The 19,382-nt window shown below is 42.7% G+C and overlaps 1 protein-coding gene across 2 annotated transcripts in view; it reads right to left on the bottom strand.

Annotated features, from left to right (window-relative positions):
• Nucleotides 1–969: 969 nt before the first annotated feature.
• The window catches only part of RAB9A (RAB9A, member RAS oncogene family), a 21,076-nt gene continuing 2,663 nt past the window's right edge, over nucleotides 970–19,382 (bottom strand). The window contains exons 2-4 of one of the 2 annotated variants that reach the window (XM_046673836.1): nucleotides 5,244–5,274; nucleotides 5,085–5,130; nucleotides 970–2,074 (exon numbers count right to left, since the gene is read on the bottom strand). In XM_046673836.1, coding sequence (XP_046529792.1) covers nucleotides 1,438–2,043 — 606 coding nt within the window. In that variant the 5' untranslated portion in view covers nucleotides 2,044–2,074; nucleotides 5,085–5,130; nucleotides 5,244–5,274 and the 3' untranslated portion in view covers nucleotides 970–1,437. The remainder of the gene's footprint in view (nucleotides 2,075–5,084; nucleotides 5,131–5,243; nucleotides 5,275–19,382) is intronic. The other variant, XM_046673835.1, reaches the window with a different exon arrangement.

Here is a 19,382-nt window from a genome sequence, read left to right on the forward strand (position 1 = left end):
ACACACATGGCTGTCTCCAGGAAGAGGAACTGGGTGGCAAGGGTAGAGATATTTGTCCCTGTGCCTTATGATTTTGAACCCCATGACTTTATCATCTATTCAAAAAATGAACAAAAAATTTACTCCTAATACCTATTGCAATGGGCACACTTTTGACTTAAAAAGACAAAGCAAGTCCCCTAGAGAAAAAACAAAAGAAAGAATATACAATATACACCCATTTGTTAACGATGGATTCCTATTTGTTTTCTGGATGGAGGATTAGCTTTTCTGGGGGGATGATGATTATAAATAATAAAAACTACATCTCTTTCTAACCTGCGACTATGAAGAGATTTAATGTCCCCAAATTCAAAAGGTTAAAATGTTTTGCTTATAGCCAAATTGTCTGTTACGTTAGGAAACTAGACTTTCGAAGTTTAGCTTACTGTAATGATATTCTTTTCCAGTGGTTCCCAATAAGGGGCCAGGGAGAGAAATATATCAATCTAGCTTTTCAAAATATACCCCTCCCACATAACCCCCCAAGCATGTCCTCTGATCACCCACCGCTCCACAGTCGAGGGGCCTGTCCTGTCCTAACACACAGTCAAGTTGGTTTGCCTCTATAGGATGGATCAGCGAGAGTGGCCCAGCACATGAACTCTACCCATGGAAGACTGGAATTTGCTTTATCAGCAAGTCTGGTCATTGCAGGATGACAAAACTCTCTTTGACAGCAAATCACTAAACAATGTTCAGTGGTCGAAAAGACACTAAATACATGACCAAATACACGTCTTCATTAGTCCTCACACAAAGTACAGTCCTCAGTATTTCCTCCAAGAGTGATAAAGCTGGCTGCTGGGGGGGGGGGGCACACGTGTGGCACACAAATGACAAGTGATGACCAGTGAGTTCAACTCTGACATGTAGAATGAAAGCGTGAACATGTAAATAATTTTAAAGAAAATGAAGTAATCAAAGAACTGCAGTGCAAAGCATTAGATTTTAATCTTTAATATCTAACATTATTGCTTTAGGTAATTTTTTCCCTGGCCCAGGAATAGAATGCTAATTACATAAAAATATACACATATAAAAAGTAGTTCTCCATTTTCCCGGGAAAAAGACAATAACTTTTGCAATATTCAAGTGTTCTGTTTTAATTATAATTAAAGTCTTGGTCATGTCATTAGCTCTGTAACTTACATTTTAAATTAAACGTTATTAGACAACCGTTACAAATTATAAATGTAAGGTGCCATTATTGAGTAAATAGAATCTTCCGTGAGTGGATGCGTCCCTTCTCCCACCCGCTAATGAAGCAGCAATATGGTTAGTTTAATGTTATGAGTACAGGAGCCATTGCTGCAAACACTAACTCTCTTCTCCACCCTGTGTTTATTTGTGTATATGTGTGAGTTGGTGAGGACGCATGGGCAACCTCTCTAATGATCAACAGCAAGATGAGCTAGGCTTGGGCTTCCGGTGCAGGCTGACCGTGTCTGTCTGAATCAAGTGATCTGACCTATCCTCAGTAGCAAGCACTCTTCGGACCGCTTCCTCAAAGGCCGCTGCGACATTCGTGGCATCTTTTGCACTTGTTTCAAAGTAAGGATAGTCGCCGTTGTCCCTGCACCAGGCTTGGGCTTCTTCTGTAGACACTTGCCGTTCACTTATGTCAATCTTGTTCCCCAAAATCACAAAAGGAAAGCTTTCGGGCTCTTTCACATCTGCATAATATATGAATTCTTTCTTCCAGTTACTTAAGTTCTGGAAGCTTTGAGAATCATCGACACTAAAAGTAAGCAGGCAACAGTCAGAGCCTCTGTAAAATGGCGTCCTCAGGCTTCTGAATCGCTCTTGACCTGCAGTGTCCCAAATCTGCATGGTAACAAAATGTCCATCCACCTCCAAATCTTTATTTAAAAACTCCACACCTATTGTATGGAAGAGCTGGGTATCAAACTTATTAGTCACATATCTGTTCATTAGAGAACTCTTCCCAACTCCGCCATCTCCAAGGAGGATTACTTTAAAAAGCGATGATTTCCCTGCCATTATTAATCTCAAGATCTCTGACTTCAGAACCCTGTAAAATAAAAAGGCACCATTACATTCCTTTGGACCTGTACATCGCTCTACGTGATTCTGTGAATATCAGCGTTTAAGAGAAATAAAACACAGAGCCCCAATTCCTTTCTGCACAGGGAATACCTAATAGCAAGAGCTACTGTGCTCACTTACTGAGCACTCAACCGTGCGCCAGGCACTACCCTACTGTTACTCCCTAAGACAGCTGGTAAGGGCTCACTCTTCTCCTTCCTCGGGTCACAGCTGACTGAAGCTGGCATTCAAGCCCAAGTCTGACCCCAAACACCCTGCTCTCAAACGTTCCTCTCTATTCACAATAAGCCCTGCCACCATTTGTTAGAGATGCAGTAGGAGACCAAAGTAGGCCAGTTTCTGTAACAACTTCAAACAGCCCTTTGGTGGCACAGCGACCGTGTTTACTGATGGCTTTCCTCTCATGCCAGGGGTTTTCTCCATGATCCCCACTTTCTCCCCTCCAAAGCTATCACCATAGGAGCTGGTAACCAGGAAACCAGATACAGAAGCTGACTGATCTGGCTGTAAACAAAAAGAAGCCAACCACTGAATAAATGGACTGTATTCTCTTCATTAGGAACACTATTTTGAGCATGTAAAATTAATGTCAGCAGCAATGGCATTTTTAATATAATAACATAATCTAGCATGTTCTACCCACAAGACTCACTTGGGCAGCTCAAACTCTTTAACAAATCTGAGCTTGTGCTGTTACTTGTGTGTTTTGAGGGGGAATGAAATAAACCTTAAACAAACATGGGGTTTTTGAGGGGAAGCAGGATTTAAAACTTGTCTACACTACAGGCAACGCCTGTGCGGGGTGGGATTTCAGATGCCTGGTTACAGACGGCTACTTCTAAGTGCTGGGGGCAGCAGTGTTTCTATTTAAGGCTTCTATTTTAATTCTTTATTATGGAAAATTTCAAACATACACAAAATTTCTGAATGATGAGAGTAATACAATGAAACCACACGGACCCTAAACCTAGCTTCCCCAATTACAAACTTATGGAAAATCTGGTTTCCTCTCTAACTCCCCATTTTCCTTCTCCCCAGTTATTTTCATTTAATCTGTAAATATTTCGGTATTAAATGGCTTTTAAGTATAGTGACATTTATAAAAGAAGACAACCTTTAAAGTAGCAGTCTAACAGAATTTCCTACAACGATGGAGATGTCCTCCATCTGTACTCACCAGCCACATTTGGTTATTGAGCACTTAACGTGTACTGGAGGAAGTGAGGAACTGAATTTTAAATTTTATTTAACTAATTTAAATAGCCACATTTAAAGAGCCCATAGCTGTATTAGACAGCACAGCTCTAGAGCAAAATGGTAATTAACGTGAAGGCAGATACTGTGAATCCCTCACTGGGAAGGTAATAAAGACATGAAAAAATAATTGTTGTGCTGACTAGGATGAATTGCAAAATCACTGCAGCAAACATCAGCTGGCTATCTCCTGGTTATATGCAAAACTGACCCAGTATACTGTAATTGAACCCTTCCTGTCATGTGTAGGAATTCTGCATTTCCAACTACATGCTACACTATTCTGGTAAAACCTGTAGCAACTTGTCCGTAACTCTTACTGGCTCTTTGAAATTACTACCAAAGTAATTACTGCCATAATTAATATAATTTAAATTGTCCAACAAAAGTGTGAGGCAATCAAAGGACACACCTCTTGGAGACTTTTTTGACTTCCAATGGATCACTCTTCCCCATACCCAGACTAAATTAATCTTAGAGAGGAAACTGAAACAATCTCAAGCCCCTTAATTTCCTCACAGAGGTAACAATGTGCTAAATCAGTTCCTTTAATTTTTTGCTATCTTGCTTAAACAACTTCAAATTATAGAAAAAAGAGTAACAAAACCAAAAAAGCACACCAACTATTCTGACACAGGGGAAGCATCTGTCTAATGCTCCCTCCTGACCATTCCTCAGTGGTTCTCTAGAGAGTCAGGTCTAAGCCCAACTCCTAAGGCAGAATACCCAGCCCTGCTGCCCATTCTTGGCTTCCGTCCTTTGGAAATGCAGTCAGGTGGAAGTGAAATTCAATCCTACTTGCTCAGCTCACGCCTCCTCCCTTGCCTTCGCCCTGGCACACGCTGCTGCCTCTGCTGGTGATGCCACCCGCCTTCACCTAACTCACTGCTGGGCCCTCAGGACGGCTCAGCTCGCTCATCACCAGCACTGGGAACCTTCCCCAGCAGCCCCCAGCCCAAGGTTGCTCCTCTCACAGAATTTTTAAGATACATAAACACAAAAGTTCCGTGCTGTGTCATGAGGGTGTAACAGATGTGCCTAATTCCAGTCTATCATATATCCCAGTATTTTGATAAGTCTCTAACTGCCTTAACTGGACAAAGCTGTATTGGACAGCACTGAACTGTCAGGTTCTTTATATCAAATTATAAAGCAGATTACGCAGTCTAACAACCTCCACCCAGATGACTGGTTGCACACATCTACCAAATTAAGTTTTAGAAATTCCTCAGGATTTGTCACATAATCTTATCAGGACACTTTGATAGTTCCTTTCTTCTTTCATAGTAATGCGGAATATCCTAATTTGTGCCATTATTCTGATCAAACAAATTTGAGGTATGCTAGACCCATACACCAGGAAACAGGGTACAATATTTTACATTTCACATCTATAATTCGGGGCCTCCGAGACATCCTATTTGGGAGTATGTTGGCATTTGCTAAAAACTAATAAACACACAAACATTTCTTTGATTCTAACTGCAGAGTTGGCTATAAACCTATATGGTGATATGGGTAATTATACAAACCATCTTATTTCCCACTGAATCTAACAAAAGCTAGCTTCATGCAATCTAAACACTAACATAACCATAATTAGCTTATGGACATTAAAAATGTTTCCTTTTTCTTATCCCAAAACGGCAAAACCCTTTGAAACTTCTTTAGTGTAAGCTGAATGAATAAAGGTATCCTACCATGTTATTTTCAGAACTTACCTTCAAATGCAATGCGAAGTCTTTTATACTCTGCAGTCTGCAATGACTGCCCAAAGGCAAAAATGTTCACCAAGGTTAAAACATGACTTTAGCAATTCAGCTAAATTCTACAAAGAAATCTGTGTAAGAAAAGCACACTCCATAGGTCATAAATCTTACCTTAATTATTCAGTTCAAGCATCATCATTATCTGGAAAGAAAAAATTAGAAAGCTCACCTTAGCCAATGTATATTGAATTTGTTTTTATAATTTTAATAGTAAAAACAAGAATTAAAAGGTGAAAGAAATATCTGACTTCTATTAGCAGCTAGATTCTTAATTTAAAAGGAAAACTATACCTGAAAGCTGTCCATGACCTTTCTCAGCCTAAAAAAAGTTCTAGAATCAAACAGTACACTTTAATCCTAGTTTTTTCAGTTTCTCACCTGCCCATCCTTCTTTTGTAAGTTTCACAATCAGACAGCTGTAAAATTTTATTAAGATGAAATGTAAAATGTTTCATTCATTCTTCAAAATTTGCCCCAATTTTTTTTTTAAAGATTGGCACCTGAGCTAACAACTGTTGCCAATCTTCTTTTTTTCTTCTTCTTTTCCCCAAAGCCCCCCAGGTACATAGTTGTATATTCTAGTTGTAGGTCCTTCTAGTTGTGCTATGTGGGGCGCCACCTCAGTGTGGCCTGATGAGCGGTGCCATGTCCACGGCCAGGATCCAAATTGGCAAAACCCTGGGCCTCCAAAGCGGAGTGAACGAACCCAACCACTCAACCACGGGGCCGGCCCCCAAATTTTGAGTGGCTTAGAATAATCACATCCTATAGAATAAAATGCAGCTAAGACAAACAAGGAAAAAGACGAGCCACGTGGAGGAGGGACACCAGCACGACACAGGAAGAGTTGGGCTAAGGCCAACGCAGGACATAGTGTGGGGAAGCTTTTGGGCAGCCAAGGCAGAGGGGAAAACTTTCTCGTGACCAAATAGAAGCTGCTCTTGCCAAGGGCCAGGAACGTAGACCCTGGGCAAGCTACTTGACATCCTGAAGCTCCCGGGACAACGAGGACAACAGTACGCATCTCTAGGGCAGTTGGGAAGATTCACTGGGATGTGGACAACACTCACCACAGTGCCACGCTCATTACGGGAGCGCAGAAAGTTTCTGTGGAATGAATGCATGAAGAAGGCTTCACTGGCAGTTTTATGGAAAGGTTTCTTTTATGTCCCTTTCTTAAATCACATTTCACTGAGAGTCTTGAGCAGAACAAAGGAGAGGATTATGCAGGAGACACTAGGCAGCCAAGGATCCTAGCCCTAAGGATAAATTCAACGTGAAGGCTTCCCAGTGGCAACCGTGCGGAGCTGTGCTAGCCTCTCTCTGGCTAAACCAAAGAGGTCTTCCCAACTCCCCTCCCTTGCTTTTGTAAAGCACAGGGCATTTTTGTGGGACTTAGAAATTTTGCGGGACTTAACTTATAAATTCAACCAATCCAAAAAAGAGACTCTTCAAAATCGTGACTTTTGGGGTTAAAGATAAAATAACAATAACAACGACAACTGCAACAGCTAACACTGACTGAGTCCTGTAAGCCATTTACTCTGCTCCACTGCATTCACTGCTCACAACAAGTCTCTCATTAGCCCTACACTACAAATGAGGACACTGACTCAGAGAGGTTACACACCTTGCTCGAGGTCACAGAGCTAGTAAAAGGTGGGAGTGAGATGTGAATGCAGCCGACTGACTGCTCTAAAGCCCAGCACCTAACCCACTAGGCTCAGCTGCCTTCACAGTGATTTCTGAGGGTTTTCCTGTTGCCCCTGCAGGTATAACGAAAATAAGTAGTTGCAATGGTAAGTCTTTCAACTGCTTGCTTTGTTTCAAGATCTGCACAAAAATGAGTTAACCTGACGCAACTAATAGTATTCAATCCATTGGCAGGTCGTATAAAGCACATCTGAGTGTGCCTAAGTTTTATTAGAGGTTTGATAGTTTAAAGATGTTTGAAATGAACTGTAAATCAAATGTCTGCAGAACTCTGAAGCATCTCCCCAGAGACCTAGCGTTCCATGGAGCGGGCAGGAAAGCAGTTTTTCAACAAGCACCTAGTGAGCGCCTCCTGTGTGCCAGACACTGAGGGTGCAAGCCACACCCAGTCCCTGCCTTGTGGAGCTTGTAGTTGGGGGAGGTGACAAGCCGCACAAAACCCACGTGCCTTACAACTGTGGCAAGGCCTACAACTGAGAGGTATATGGTACAGAGAACAACAATTCACACTCAATCCAAAACCAAAGAACAGCTTAAATAGTGCAGGGGAGCGTGCCCCGCGTCTCCCTCAGCGACAGAGAGATCGATGTGTAAGCCTGCGGCTCCCTCAGTCGGGCCCAGGCCCCACGTAAGCATCTCATGGAGCAGCTCAGGGAGCTGCGTGAGTCCAGCCATCAGGGGGACTTCATTTTCATACAACACGATCCTCTAATACAGCCAGCAACTTCACTGGCCACTCAGTTAAAGAAAAAGTGGTCACTTCCAGCCCCCAGGAAAGCTGGGCTGCGTTCCACTGTGTTAGTGAGAGTCCTCACACCAGTTTCCAGTGTGCGCTGCTCCAAAGCAATGTCTCAAGGATCATTTCAGCTGCATGCTGTCCTTAGAATGCAGCCTCACCAAGGTCAGATTCCACTGCAGGGAGGTAACTCTGACCCAAGGCAAGCTCAGCAGCAGGAGGAGAAAACTGTGGGAAGAGGGGAGGGAGCTGGAACCAGGAAGTGGGACCAGGCCAGGCCAAGGCCCTGCCAAGGTAGTGTGGCCCATACTGGGAGAGCCCAAGGTAGGCTCAAGCACCTGGAGCCTGGAGAAAAAGAAGAGTGCTGTGCGGATGGCACTGGAGGGAGACGCCCGGAGTGGGCAAGGCCTTAGAAGCCACGAGAAGGATTTCTGCCTATCCCCTCACAGTAATGGGAACCCTGAAATAGCTTCAGCATCGGGCAACCTGATCAGATATGGAGTCCTTCTGTAACTGGCTGCTGTGAGGGGAAGAGGAAGGTGTCAGGCAGAGCTTCCAAGGATGCCCTTACCATCCCTCTCAACTACCTCCGGTGTCAGCTGGCTTTGGGACTGAAAATCACAGCTCTCAGGCCTCATACTTGATCCTGCAGTAAGATACTCCGTGGCTCCATGCTTCACCTCGCTCCCTTTGAACCCCTCCTCTTGCTACCTGGCTAACTGCTGCTCGCCCTTGTAGATGCAGCCAGACCTCGTCTCCCACTGAAGCTCCTGCCCCTGTGCCCCTAACACGTCCTGCACCTGCACGTACCTCTATGCACAGAGGTAATACTGAAATCAGCACACTTACTATGTCTAATAAAAACGAAACATGCTCTCTAAAAAGATACAGCTACATGGAAACGTATTATACCATTATAAAAATGCCCATACTTGGGGGGCCAGCCCCGTGGCCAAGGGGTGAAGTTCGAGCGCTCTGCTTCGGCGGCCCAGGGTTTTGCCAATTCGAATCCTGGGCACAGATGTGGCACCACTCATCAGGCCATGTTGAGGCGGCGTCCCACATGCCACAACTAGAAGGACCCAGGACTAAAAATGCACAACTATGTACCGGGGGGCTTTGGGAGAAAAAGGAAAAAATAATTTTTAAAAAAATGCCCATACTTTTCCCCCAGTTGTCAATTTTCTAGACTATACCAAAAAATACATCCCCATACTATTCTAAAACCATCTTTTCTCAAAAAGAAAGAAAATGAAAATTCGCGAGATTGTTCACAGTAGGGCGAATGGAAATGACCTGAATGCCTAATTGGGGGATGCTGTGCACACCTTCAGGAGACACAGAGACGTGGGACTGTAGAAATACACTGTTGAGTGGTAAACCCAAATAGTATGCACAACATGATCACACCAGGTAAAAGTTTACAATTTTATATTAAAGTGTACAAGAAAACTTAAAATGATCAATACCAAGTTCAATCTTCAAAGTTCTGATTTGGTTGCAAAGTCATAATTTCTTTTTAATATCAAAAGCATTTTTTAAAGTTTCATTTTCATTTAAAGCCTAGCTTGATTGACTGATGCAATTAAAATGAAATGGAAACGATTTTCTTTTAAATTTTCTTCAAACACTGCTGTCCACCAGACCTCAAGGATAATCGCTTCCTAAATTTTTCTGTAAGTCAGATTACATTAAAAAAAAACTCAGTATGACACTAAAAACACAAGCAACGAATGAAAAAATAGATAAACTGAACTTCATCAAAGTAAAAAACTTTTTTTTTAAAGATTGGCACCTGGGCTAACAACTGTTGCCAATCTTCTTTTTTTTAATGGCATGGCACCTGGGCTAACAACTGTTGCCAATCCTTTTTTTTTTTTCCTGCTTTATCTCCCCAAACCCCCCCTGTACACAGTTGTATATCTTAGTTGCATGTCCTTCTAGTTGTGGGATGTGGGACGCCGCCTCAACGTGGCCTGACGAGCGGTGCCATGTCCGCGCCCAGGATCCGAACCCTGGGCTGCCGCAGCAGAGTGCGCGAACTTATCCACTCAGCCACGGAGCCGGCCCCAAAGTAAAAATCTTTCGTGCTTCAAAGGACACTGTCAAGAAAGTGAAAAGACAACCCACAGAATGGGAGAAAATACTTGCAAACCATACATCTGATAAAGGACTTATATCGAGAATATATAAAGAACTCTTACAACTCATCAATAAAATAAACAACCCAATTTAAAAATGGGCAAAAATGGTCAACATCATTAGCCAGTAGGGAAATGCAAATCAAAACTACAATGAGATACCTCTTCACACCCACTAGGATGGCTATAACCAAAAAGACAAACAAGCGTTGATGAAGATGTGGAGAAACTGGCACCCTCATTCACTGTTGGTGGGTAAAATGGGGCAATGATAATGGAAAACAACCTGGCAGTTCCTCAAAAAGTTAGCACAACCAGAAGGACCTACAACTAGAATATACAACTACGTACTGGGGGGGCTTTGGGGAGAAGAAGGAAAATAAAAAAGACTGGCAACAGCTGTTAGCTCAGGTGCCAATCTAAAATGAAAAGTTAAACATAGAGTTACCATATGACCCAGCAATTCCTCTGTTAGGTATATACCTAAGAGAAATGAAAACATATGTCCACACAAAAACTTGTACATGAATATGCATAGCAGCATTATTGATAATAGCCAAAAAGTGGAAACAACTCAAATGTCCATCAACTGGTGAACAGATAAACAAAATGTGCCATATCCACACAAGGGAAGATCAATCAGCCATAAAAAGGAGTGAAGTACTGATAGAGCACAGATGAACATCAAAAACATTCTAAGCAAGAGCCACATACAAAAGCTCGCATATTATATGATTCCATTTATATGAAATGTTCAGAATAGGCAAATCCGGAGACAGAAAGTAGATTCGTGGTTCCAGAGAAGGGGCAGGGAGAGGTAAATGGGGAGTGACTGCTAATGGGTACTGGGTTTCTCTGGGGGTGGGGGAAGTGATAAAAATATTCTGGAATTAGTAGTGCACAACTTTGTGAATATACTAAAAACCACTGAACTGTTTAGATCTGAAAGAGTGAATTTTATGGTATGTGAGTTACATCTAAAGAATTCAGATATTTATAGATACACACACACACATAAATATATATAGCCTAAGAATTAGCAGTAAGACCCCAAAATTAGATTTACATAGAACCACAAATGATCTCCTTGTGCCTTCAGCAGTGTCCCTTTAAATAAACCAGGTACAGCCCAGTAGATCCTACCTGAGGATTACAGTACCATGTGCTGGCACCCACGTATGTTGTCTATGGCACACACTAACCTGAATGGGCAGTTGGATAAGTAGTCACTGGCAGGAAAGAAAATGAACCATGTTTTCAGCAGATACCTCAAAACTAAAGAGAAAAGAGAACACTGCGTATCAACGCTTTCCTGTTCCTAACACTATCTGCCAGCTTTTCTACTGTATACTTTCATTGCACCACCAATTGTTTAGGGACAGTTTATCAGCAGTACCCTTTTCTCTGGCCCTCTCCAAACCCCTGCTGGCTTCCAAAGCCGACCACTACAATAAACCATGGGGAAGGCACACCCAAGCATGGAAAATATAAATCTCTAACAGGAATGTTTGTATGGATTAAAGGTAGACATTTTTTATTGATGATGGATCTAATTGCCTCCATGCTTACAGATAACTAAACTGTTTATTTCTTCATTATATAAGGTTTTATTATATAAGGTTTTGAGCATGGCATTCAAAAAAATATCCAACCCTACTTTACAAGCCTTCCCCAATTATATCCCTACGACTCACCATGCCCACACCCATCAAAGGCATTTACTGTCCAGCCTTTGCTCAGGCCCTTATGGTGGCCTGAGAGGCTCCTCCCTACACCTCAACAGCTAAGAAAAGCCTAGCTATCCAAAGGCCTAGTTCCCATCACCTCACCCAAGAAGCCTTCTATGGCCACCCCCAGAAACCTAACCTTCCTCTCTTCTTCACTCTCATAATCATTTCCACGTCTATTACAGCTCTCACTCACCTAGGCTCTCACCACCGTCAGCTGCGTAGGTGTCTATTTCCTAACTACAATGTCAGCTCCCTGGGAGGGGCACACAACACCTAATTCGATCCATTCATTTGTCCTTTTTTGTTCTATAATATCTTGTACCAAACTTGACAAATGGTGAGGAACCAAATAAATCCTAAACTAAGAACAAAGAGTAAATCACTTCCCCCTTTAGTCTTGTTATTCTATTCTTATTTTTCTGTTTGTATTTTAGGCACTTACAATGCTTTCTTTCTCTATTCAATCAGCTCTTCCCCCATTCTATTTTTGGGGTCTATTACAATGTGTGGGAAGGGACAAAAAAATTGATTCTTACTTGCAAGTCTAAGGAGAAAACCACTTTAAAATAAGTACTATGGACTACCACAGGGAGCTGGGAAATGGTGAAAACAACATTCCTCTAATAAGCCGCCACAGGGAGAGTGGGCTGGGTTTCTAAACTGCTTTTCTCAAAATTTCAAATTTTGAAACATTTACTCTGTAACCCCCTGACTATAGTTCTCACTTACAAAACCTCAAATTGAATTTATCACTCCTGGTTTAAATTCAGGAACAGATTTTTTTTTTCAAAATCACACGGTCCTTTTGCATTTACCCCAAGTATCCTAACTAGAGACATACCACTTAACTGCATTTCATTTCATAGCTTGAGAAACTGAGACTCAAAGACACTAACCAAGGGGAAAAAAAGCATGGATAATCTTTAAATTATTTCTATTTTCGCTTGAGCTGTATTTATTTCCTTATATCTTAATATCAGCGTGTCTCACTTAGCCTAATTAGTTCCACTCTGTTTCCAGTCTTCCTGGTTGTCTCGCTGAAGTGTATGAGTAAAAAGCAAGTCAAGGAAGTCATTAAGTCTCATGGGTGCTATTTCTACAAGAAGTCAACAACAAAAAAAGAAAGAATTAAGCAAAGTACCATAGGAAGAGACCAGCTTGGAAGCACAACTTGTCAGGTGAAATAAATTATCTAGTTGACCACTGAGCACTGTCCCACAGAAAGACAACTAGAGATGGAGAACACTGTCAATGAAACTACACTGTCACGATGTCAGAGCAGCTCGCCCTATTTAAAGAACCCATTTCAATAAGTATACTTTTTTGAAGATGAGTCATCTAATTAAACTTTTAAGAAATATATACTCTCAGTTTTGCTTAAAACAGGGCACCTCTGTAGTTAAGTACACTAGTTAATCATTAATAGTGGTGGAGAGAGTGGGAAAGGAGGAGAGAGGAGAAAAAACAGATTTGGTTAAGGAACTAAACCTTCTTAAACCACTCTGAAAGTATAGAGCAGCATGACCCAACAGAACTTTCTGCAATGATGGAAATGTTTTCCATCTGTGCTGTCCAATACACTAGTTACTAAGCACATGTGGCTACTGAGCACTTGAAATGTGGCTGGTCCAAGTAAGGAACTGAATTTTTAACTTTAATTCGTTTAAATTTCAACTGCTACATGAGTACTGTACTGGGCAGCGCAGGTATAGAGCGCGCTTAATTGGGAGGCCATGAAGGAGCTGCAGGGGGAAAATGCACCTCCTAGAATCTCAGGTACAATAAGGATGAGTGTATGGGTGGAAGTGTGTGGGCTTCAGCTGTTCTCTGGAAGGAGTAAAAAAGGTTTCACCAGATTCTTAAAGGAATCTGGACCTCAAGAAATGGTCGATACATGTCCACATCATTCATATGTTACGGGTGATCCCTTTGTGTGGTTCATGACACCCTCGAGACTTTCATCTTTACGTGGCAGCACTATTTCCCGTCTCTCCCTCACCTGTGAGACTTCATTAATATTACACTTTGACCACAAACTGTGAGGGTTCAGTGAACACATTTACTCACGGGAAACTGCTAATCCTGGAAGTGAGGATAACATTTTGTTCTTTCTTTTGTTTTATGAGGCCCTTAAAAGGAACAAGCATAAATCTACCTGTAATAAGAAACTCACCTGTAAAAGGCACTTAAAATGCATGACAATAATAAAAAGAAGGGGGACAGTTTAAGGTTGCACTTTGGGGGACAGAATTAAAATGCAAAACGGATAAAGGTCACAAGATAGGAATCCTGGGAATTACAGCTAGGTATTTTAGGAAGAAGAATGCATTGTGAAAGAAATGAATTTGAATATACATGGTAGAAAAATATACTGAAGCAGCAAAACACAAATTAAATATGACCTGCAACGATCTGCTGTAACTTAAGGGAGCATTGGTCTGACCCCTCTCTTCAAGTTCGGTAAGAAACCAGGCGTCTTTTATTTGGAGCAGAAAAGGGTAAGGGCTGGAGAACTCACACAGAACTCAGGAGAGAGCTAGTATGCAAACATGGCCCAGGAGGCATGGAGCCACAGCAAAGGAGAACTTCTTGGCTACTAGAGAAAGTAAGAGGAGTGGGGATTTCCCAAAACGATATATTTCAAGAAGACAGCTCTATGTTTGGTATATAGGACTCAACTAGATTAGAAGCTCCCATTCTGCAGGGAAGTTGTCACCAGGTCAAAATGAGAAGAAATGTAAGAGAACTGCAGGTAGCTTTCCAGAAAGTTCACCTCATCCCACTTTTCCATCAACAATGCCCCAGTTTGCCCCCACCAAGGTACTGAAACTGACTGCTTACAAAAAGCGTTCCAAGCTCAAACTTACTCTGCCATCACTACCCATTTCACCTCTATGTCTGATCAACTCTCCATGCCGCCCACTACACCCAGGCTCCAAACCCCTCCATCCTCATGAAGGTCAGCAGAAGTCACCAAAGACCTCCTAATAGCCAATCCAAGGGCTTCTCCTCAGCCCTCGTCTAAATGCCCTAAGGTACACGCAACCCTCAAGTAAATAAAGACAAGACTGCTTCTCTTAGGACTTCACTGTGTATGCTTCTAGAAAACACCCTCATGGCTGACTAATGTCCACACTGGAGGCCCACCCAGTAGAGAGTGAATTCTCTCAGATACAGCCATTTGCCTGGATGTACAGGACATAAAATCTCAGAAGGGTACTCAAGGCATTTTTTTTAAACAAATAAAGTAATGGAGGCCCAACTGGGAAAGGGTCTTGCAAAGTATCACACCTCTAGCTGGAGGCAGAGGTGGGACCTTCAAGTCTTAGTCCGGACTTGGCTACCATTACTGCCTCTACTAGGTCTAAACAGCCAGGCAGTGACCGTGAAAATGCCTCCTACTTAATCGTCCATAAAACAACTCTGACAATAGGTTCCACTTCCTCTCTCCCTCACTCTTAGCTTTCTGCAACCTAGATGGCTCCCTTTTCTAACAAGCTCTTAAAGTAGGTATATCACAAGGTTGAAGCCCTTACCTCTTCCCAAACCATATCTTTCTGAGATAAAACCCAGTGATTGCTAAACTAAAGTCCACCACTGCCCTGCCACTCCTTGGGGGCCAGACAAGAATTCCAATCCCTTTTATAATATGTTCATCTGGCATCCTGATGGCAGTTCAAATTCAACATATCTCAACCCAAGCTATTTTCCTCATTTCCAAAAGCTGTCTCCTGTCTTCCCCACTTTATTCACCCACACAAGAAACGTGTTCACTTCCCTCCCTACCTATTGCCATTGTCTTGTTTGTTCAAATAACAAATGCTATGACCATAGTAACATTAGCCACTGCTGCTTACTAAACATCTACTAAGTATCTGGCACAAGGCACCTTCAAATCACCTGCAAGTTGGACACTATCATCCATATTTTATAGATCAATAAATACAAGTTTACAAAGATTAAATAACTTCCCCCGGTCCAACTAAACAAGGCAGGTCAAACCTGTTTCCTTTACTCCCACCAAAGGACAGAAAAGGTATAAGAAATCTACAAAGCCAAAAAGTACAAGAGAGAACAACTCTTGACGGTAGATGAGAAATGGCAACAATATTGAAAAGATGGAAAGCAAATGGTCCAGCAGTGACAAACCGAAGGGACAAGAAACCTAACTCGGGAGAAGTGGCTCACAATGAGAAAGCCAACTCCCACCACAGACCTGGAGAGGCACAGGCCCTAGAGAGCACACAGGCACTGGATGCTTACTGAGCCAGGCCAGCCCAGGCTGAGAGCACAAGGGTTTCTCCAAAAGACCCCATGACCACCGCCCCTGCACCCGGTGGCCCCTTCCTCCACCAGCAGACTGACTTCCTAAAGCGTGTGCAACAGAAAATGGGGATGAAATACTACAGACAACAGGGAGGAGGGGGGTCATGGGAAAGTCTGCACAGGAAACAGAGGCAGGGCAGGCTTTTTTAAATTTCTGAGGGAACCACACAGATACTGGACGTTTACAGGACACCGGGCAAACTGGCGCTCGAGGGAGTTCACAGTTTCAACATTAGATCGCACCACATTCCTTTCGATGACATCCTATCTTTGCGAAGCTGGCTTTTCCAGGCCTGATGTAATAAAAGTCAAGGACTGTGCAAACATTAATGTGGAACAGGATGAGGGTGGCAGCTGTTTGCTCCAGTGGAACTCATTCCAGAAAATGCTCTGCATTCCCCAACGTGTGGTCCTCAAGCGGTTCTTTGTTCTGTTCTAACTTCCAACTAAACCATGTATGTTTTCAGGTGTGTTTATCTAATCACTGCTCTGACTGAATACGCGAGCATGAAACCGCACAGACTCGAGCAGTCACTTAGCTATATACTGTAGCCCAGTGAGTTCTCACGTTTTGAACTTGTTCAATCATTTAAACACTCTACTTGTTAGGGTTCTCCAGAGCAAATTCTACAAATAGAAATCTGTAAGGCTTTTTTCAGGCTTATCTAACACTGATAACACAACCACTCTTATGAGAACTAATCTTCTGCAAGCTATCAGCCTCTGCACCCAAAAACCTAATCCAATTCACAAGAACTTGGAATTAAAACAGTGCTGTTTACACTGAACTAACAGTTCAGTTCGTTAGTTTACGCTGCTCTGCTATCCTCCACACTTGGGTAATGAATGTAGCCACAGAATGAATGTATCAAGTTGTTCCATACTGTTTCTCCATCCCCCTCAAACAACAGCATACATTTGCAAGGCGTCAGGCCTCCGACAAAAGTCGAGTCTGCGTCCAGATTTCCGGCTATGAAATGAGCCGGGTTCGGTGAAGCCGAATGTGAAGCCTCCACTGCCTGCTTCACTTTTATATTTCTTCCAAAATACGTAACTCTCTTCCTCTCGACCCCATGCTGACCTAGCTGTTACCTTGCTTACATTCCTTTGCATCTAGTCCTCCTCTCTGCGTTCATGATAAGCAACGGCATTCTAAACCCTGTACCCACCATGGTCAAAAACTAACAAAAAGGGAAGGAGGAGGGTGAAAGGGGTGATTAGGCACATGTGTGTGGTGATGGATTGTACTTAGTCTGTGGGTGGTGAACAATGTAATCTACACAGAAATCGAAATATATAACGATGTACACCTGAAATTTATATAATGTTATAAACCAAAGCTACCGCAATAAAAACAAATTAACAGAAAGTAGTCCAGAATGTGGAAATACCCAGAGCTCAACTTCACAACATGTACAATATCAAGATTCACCTTGGGAAACAGAGATTTCTCCTCCAAGTTATCCACGGAGCCCAGGCAGCCCCAGGCTCCCTGGCACGCTCCCTGGGGACTGCCTCCAGCCCAGACAGCCAGGCCCCCCTCCACCTACACACCTGGGTCCCCCAGGTCTCCTCCCTCAGGTCTCCTGACCTTTTATTTGCATCACAGCTTTCCAAACTCCCTGAGGCATTTTGTGAATTCACCCCCCACCAGAAAAATCCTTATTAAACGCTCTCTGTGATGACCTACTTAGTCACAAGCCCTATTTTCTTGTCCTTGGTTTTGACTAACCAATTTATTACCTAGTTAGCTTTCAAGTGAGACGTGTTTCATTCTAACACACACTCACTCACACTCACTCACACACACACACACACACTGCTATTTGGCTTATTTCCTCCTACTGCTTAACCAGCAAATTGCCTGGGGCAGAGCTACTTGGAAGCCAATAATTTGATGTCTCTACTTAGTGTCGTATAATCTCATAGATTTTAAAGTACAACCGTCTTATTATACAAAGAAAGAAATGTGGTGACCTAACTTGGCCAGAGTAGCAAGCCAACTACAGACTGAGCAAGACTCCTTGAGGCCAGTGGATGTTCTTCCTGCATCAATTCTTCTTGACGCTTCCCAGAATAAAACCCCTCCAGTAAGGAAAGAACACACATCCCTTTGTTAGATCTCATGCGACAGCAATCCTTTTTAGGTGTACAATTTAGCACACTATACCCTCTAGCAGACAACTCCTGATAAGAGGCAGAGAAATCCACTCGTTAAAAAAAGAACACGACGTGGGGCTGGCCCCGTGGCCGAGTGGTTAAGTTCGCGCACTCCGCTGCAGGTGGCCCAGTGTTTTGTTGGTTCGAATCCTGGGCGCGGACATGGCACTGCTCATCAAACCACGCTGAGGCAGCGTCCCACATGCCACAACTGGAAGGACCCACAACGAAGAATATACAACTATGTACCAGGGGGCTTTGGGGAGAAAAAGGAAAAATAAAAAAAAAAAATCTTTAAAAAAAAAAAAAAGAACACAGCGTCCATCAGGATAAGTCAAAAAGCCAAGCTACCCACAAAAGGTGCCATGTTGACGGCATGAATAACACTTTCAGGGCAATTCCTAAAGAGAGCCAACCCTTTTTGATTCCTCCTCTCAATCACTCCCTCCCAAAGTTCACCCAATAGTTACATCTGCCACCAGAATGAAGCAGTACATATACTGAAGGGCCTAGTCTTTGGCATGGTGAAAACAGGCCGGAAAATGCCAGAAAGACAAGAAAATGATGCAAAAGTCATTAAAAAAATTTCATCATTTATTTCTTTTCTTTTTTGTTTTTTTAAAAGATTTTACTTTTCCTTTTTCTCCCCAAGAGCCCCGGTACATGGCTGTGTAATTCCAGTTGTGGGTCCTTCCAGTTGTGGCATGTGGGACACCACCTCAGTGTGGCCTGACAAGTGGTGCCACGTCCGCACCCAGGATTCCAACCAGCGAAACCCTGGGCCACCGAAGCAGAGCACACGAACTTAACCACTCGGCCACAGGGCCGGCCCTCATCATTTATTTCTTGATTTCAATAATAAAATGTACGCATGACTATTGTCTATTGAAGCTAAATTTAAGGAAGAATTTTATGCTTAACAAGAATGGCTTCTCGATTTGATTCTTGTAGAGTCACATGTGGTCAACCTACAAAGCTATCACAAACACACCAACTTTTCCCCACTTCACTTACGTCTGCCCACAGTAAATGCCATGATACAGGTCCCAGTGTGTGGGTGTGGAGCTGTTTTGTTTTTTTAATGACACCTGGCCCCTGATTTTGAGTAGCCAGGACGATAAATTTTGTTCTAGGAAAAAGTGGGAACCTGATCTTATGATTATGATTAGACTACAAGCTTCGGGGAGGTGGGGGCTCCCTCCTGCCCTTCCTATCACCAGCACCTTCATATCAGTGCCTGACAGGCTCCTCAGAAAATGCGGTTGACAAATGGAATAATACAGAAATCAAACTCCCAAAGTCTACTTCAACGGCTCTGAATGACTCTCAAGTACTCTCTGACACTTTTGCCTTAAAAAAAAAAAAAAAAGAAAGAAAGAAAAAAGATTCTGTAATCAGAAATTATTTGCTCACTTCTTCGTCTTTCAAATGAACGAATATGCGT

The sequence above is a fragment of the Equus quagga genome, chromosome 10 (genome assembly GCF_021613505.1).
Source record: "Equus quagga isolate Etosha38 chromosome 10, UCLA_HA_Equagga_1.0, whole genome shotgun sequence".
Lineage (NCBI taxonomy): Eukaryota > Metazoa > Chordata > Mammalia > Perissodactyla > Equidae > Equus > Equus quagga.